Consider the following 3,349-nt stretch of genomic DNA (forward strand, 5'->3'; position numbering starts at 1 on the left):
ATGGGACTCAGGGGTGTGTGTCCCTTCTGTGAGGCCCGGTATAGGACTCTCTCCCCCAATACCCTCTACTGCCTCCCAGAACCTCAACAGGCAGGTTACCCGTGGAAACACAGCTGGCTTTTGCCCATTTGGAACTCCCCCCACTCTCTTCCCCAGCCCTGTCAGAGCCCGGCTGACCAGAACATTTTGGGCCCCCTCTGCCCCTTCACTCTGTTGTCCTACTGCATGGATGAGGGCAGAGATTAGAAAATAAACGCTTGTGGTTATTTACTGAAGGGCTGGGGCAGTCGTCTATCTAGTTCAGGGCTGGGGAGGGAGCAGGGGACTTGCTGGTCTAGTCACTATTGGGGCCAGCGCGAGCCCATCGTGAGGTGAAGTGGTTGGCCAGGTAGCGAACAGCTGACCGGATGCCTTCTACAGTTCGTCTCTCCACAGACTCCATCAGGTGCGTGACTGAGCGCAGGGCCGAGCCGGTTCCAGCCACCAATCCAGAGGAGAGAGCTGACCGGGCACTACCCAAGAGACTGGAGACAGTGCGCAGGCTGGGACCCTCTTCGTGGAGCCTGTCAGCTGGGGAGCTGTAGCCTGAAGTCAGGATGCCGACGGCCAAGCTCATGCCGGTGGCTGTGTCTGACCACACCAGGATGTCTGCAAGGGAGCTGGTGGACGCCTCACCACCGCCCAGCAGGCTGGTCATGGAGCGCATGTAGTCATTCTCCACATCAGGCCTGTACAGGCTGGGGTCTAGAAGGTTCCTGCCCAGGGACACGTGGCAGGGACCTGGAGAGGGAGGTGGACTGCCTCCTGGGGAGCTGGAGAAAGGTGGGGGTGTCTGCGAGATCCTTGATTCATCAGCTAAATCCTCCCTGGTAGGCCCTGGAGGTCTATCTTTGCTTTCGGGGTTCAAGGCCCCGAAACCTTCAGCTTCCTGCTCAGCAGATTTGGTGATGCCCTTGGGTTCTTGGTCAGGACTACTGGTATTCAAAGTGGATGGGTCAGTAGCTCCCACAGAAGGCTGGACATCTTCAGGCTGAGCAGATGGGACCTCAGCTTTTGGAGCTATTTCTGGCTCCCCTTCAGGAACATGCAGTTTTCCTGGTGTCTTTTCCTGGTTCTGGGAGTCTCTTGGGAAAACTGTGCGGCTCCGACTTGTGCGGTTATTTTCAGCCAGTCTGTCCCACACTGGGTTCTGGAAGCCCACAAACACTTGCAGGATACCTGAGTCTTGCTGCAGCAGAGATGTGTTCCCTTCAAGATTCTCCTGATTTGGGCTTGGAGCGGCTGGGTTCTCATCTTTGTCCCCAGAAGTTGGCATATTCATGGAGATGACTATCTCTACACCTTTCCTGATGGAGGTGGCTATCTGCATGGAGGCCTGATTTTCATCCTGTTCTATTGGAGGGGTGATTGGCATTGACACCTGGTCTTCATTCTGTCCCTTAGAGATGGCAGTCGGCATGGAGGCCTGGTCTTCATCCTGTCCCTTAGAGGTGGCACTCTGCACAGGGGCCCGGTCTTCATCCTGCCCCATGAAGGTGTCAGCCGCGATGGTGAGTTGATCTTCATCGTTCTCTGTGGCGACGGCCTTCGTCTCAGAGGCCTGGTCTACATCCTCATGTTCGGAGAATGCCGCAGTGATACCTACCGGTGGGACATCATCAAGCAGGAAATCCTGACTTTGGGACTCTCCAGGCGATTCTGCAGAGTTGTCATCGGCTTCATTGCCCACAGAGGCATGGGGAAGATCGTATACTGGCCTGCTGGTGGCTTCAGCCTCTTCCAGGGGCTCGGCGGTCATCTATGCCCCCTGCTAGGTGTGGTGGTTGGGAAGGAGTGGCTGGGGCTCTGCTAGGCTCAGTTGTCCAGGTTGGTGAGGTCACAGGAGGTTGTGGGCAGCTGGTGATGTCACAGGTACTTGTAAAACAAGGGTCCTGAATGTCCTGAGCCACTTGGCTGTCCTGGTGGGCTGAATGCAGGGGATGACTCATAGCCAGAGCTGCAGGTACACAGGAAATGAGAGATGACTGTCTTGCTTTACGCTGGAGGTGTGTAGGTAGGTGTGTGGGTGCAGCCACGGGGCTGTGAGAAGTTGCCATGACAATACTTTGGGGGATGATAAGGGAGGGTGATACTGAGTTTGAATCGGTAAGTTTTTTATTTATTTGGGGCGGGGAGGGGGGAGGGAACTTGCTATGTAGTTCAGACAGACTTCGCACTACGATCCTCCTGCCTTAGCCTCTCAAGAGTTGGGGTTGTTACAGATGTGCTATATTGGGTTAGAATTAAGATTTATGTCACCCCTCCCACCACCTCTCTATCCTCATTTGTGCTCAGGACACCAATTTAGCCAGTCTTTCTTTGGGAGCCATTTCTCTAGCAGTGGGGCGGGATAGTGGAGAACAGGGCCTAGGTGGCATCTAAGCTGACTATCCTTGGTGCTAGAGTTAATCTTGTGACACAGGGCAAGTCTGCCTACTCAGCTGGGCTGGGAGGACAGAGGGCTGCAAAAGGCCGCAAACTCCAGGGTCATCCTAAAAAGAGTTTGGGCCCTAGAATCCCTCTGTGTTAATTAAGACGGCAGCTGGGGGTTGGGTAGGGCTGAGTGGTGGAGAGCTTGCCTTGCATGCATCTGGTTTCATCCCCAGCATAGAGGTTGGAGTGGAAGGTTCCATTGTGTGCTTATGCTCACCCTGGTTGTCAGACCATGCATAGTTCCTGCTCCTCAGGGGTGAGGGGAGCAGCGAGCATCCCGTTGATGTAGGATGTCCTTCTGTAGGCTGTGACTATGGGTTTCTCTTATTGGTTGAGGAAGAAAGCTGTTTCAGCCAATGGCCAGGCAGAATATACCTAGGTGGGAAATCCAAACAGATAGATAGATAGATAGATAGATAGATAGATAGATAGATAGATAGATAGACTGAGTAGGTGAAGTCGAGTGGATGCCATGTAGCCGCACAGCAGCAGCCTAAGGAGAAAGAACAGAGGTAACGCCATGGCCATGTGACAATACACAGATCAGTAGAAATGGGTTAATTTTTTAAAAATATTTATTTATTTATTTATTATGTATACAGTATTCTGTCTACATGTATGTCTGCAGGCCAGAAGAGGATACCAGGTCTCATTACAGATGGTTGTGAGCCACCATGTGGTTGCTGGGAATTGAACTCAGGACCTCTGGAAGAACAGCTAGTGCTCTTAACCTCTGAGCTTCCTCTCCAGCCCCGAAATGGGTTAATTTATAAGAGGAAGAGCTAGCCAGTAATAAGCCTAAACCATTGGCCAAACAATTATAATTTATATTAAGTCTCTGAGTGGTTATTTTATAAATGGCTGTGGGGACCCAGTT

The 3,349-nt window shown here is 52.6% G+C and overlaps 1 protein-coding gene across 1 annotated transcript; it reads right to left on the reverse strand.

The window, feature by feature from the left end:
- Positions 1-334: 334 nt before the first annotated feature.
- On the reverse strand, positions 335-1,798 carry Tex44 (testis expressed 44). Its single transcript, XM_075952222.1, has one exon. The coding sequence runs from the start codon at positions 1,796-1,798 to the stop codon at positions 335-337; it is 1,464 nt and encodes a 487-aa protein (XP_075808337.1).
- Positions 1,799-3,349: the final 1,551 nt, after the last annotated feature.

The sequence above is a fragment of the Microtus pennsylvanicus genome, chromosome 17 (assembly GCF_037038515.1).
Source record: "Microtus pennsylvanicus isolate mMicPen1 chromosome 17, mMicPen1.hap1, whole genome shotgun sequence".
NCBI classification, from domain to species: Eukaryota; Metazoa; Chordata; class Mammalia; order Rodentia; family Cricetidae; genus Microtus; species Microtus pennsylvanicus.

Coding starts and splice junctions, on each gene's coding strand:
- Tex44 (XM_075952222.1), bottom strand. CDS start 1,798: ATGACCGCCGAGCCCCTGGAAGAGGCTGAAGCCACCAGCAGGCCAGTA.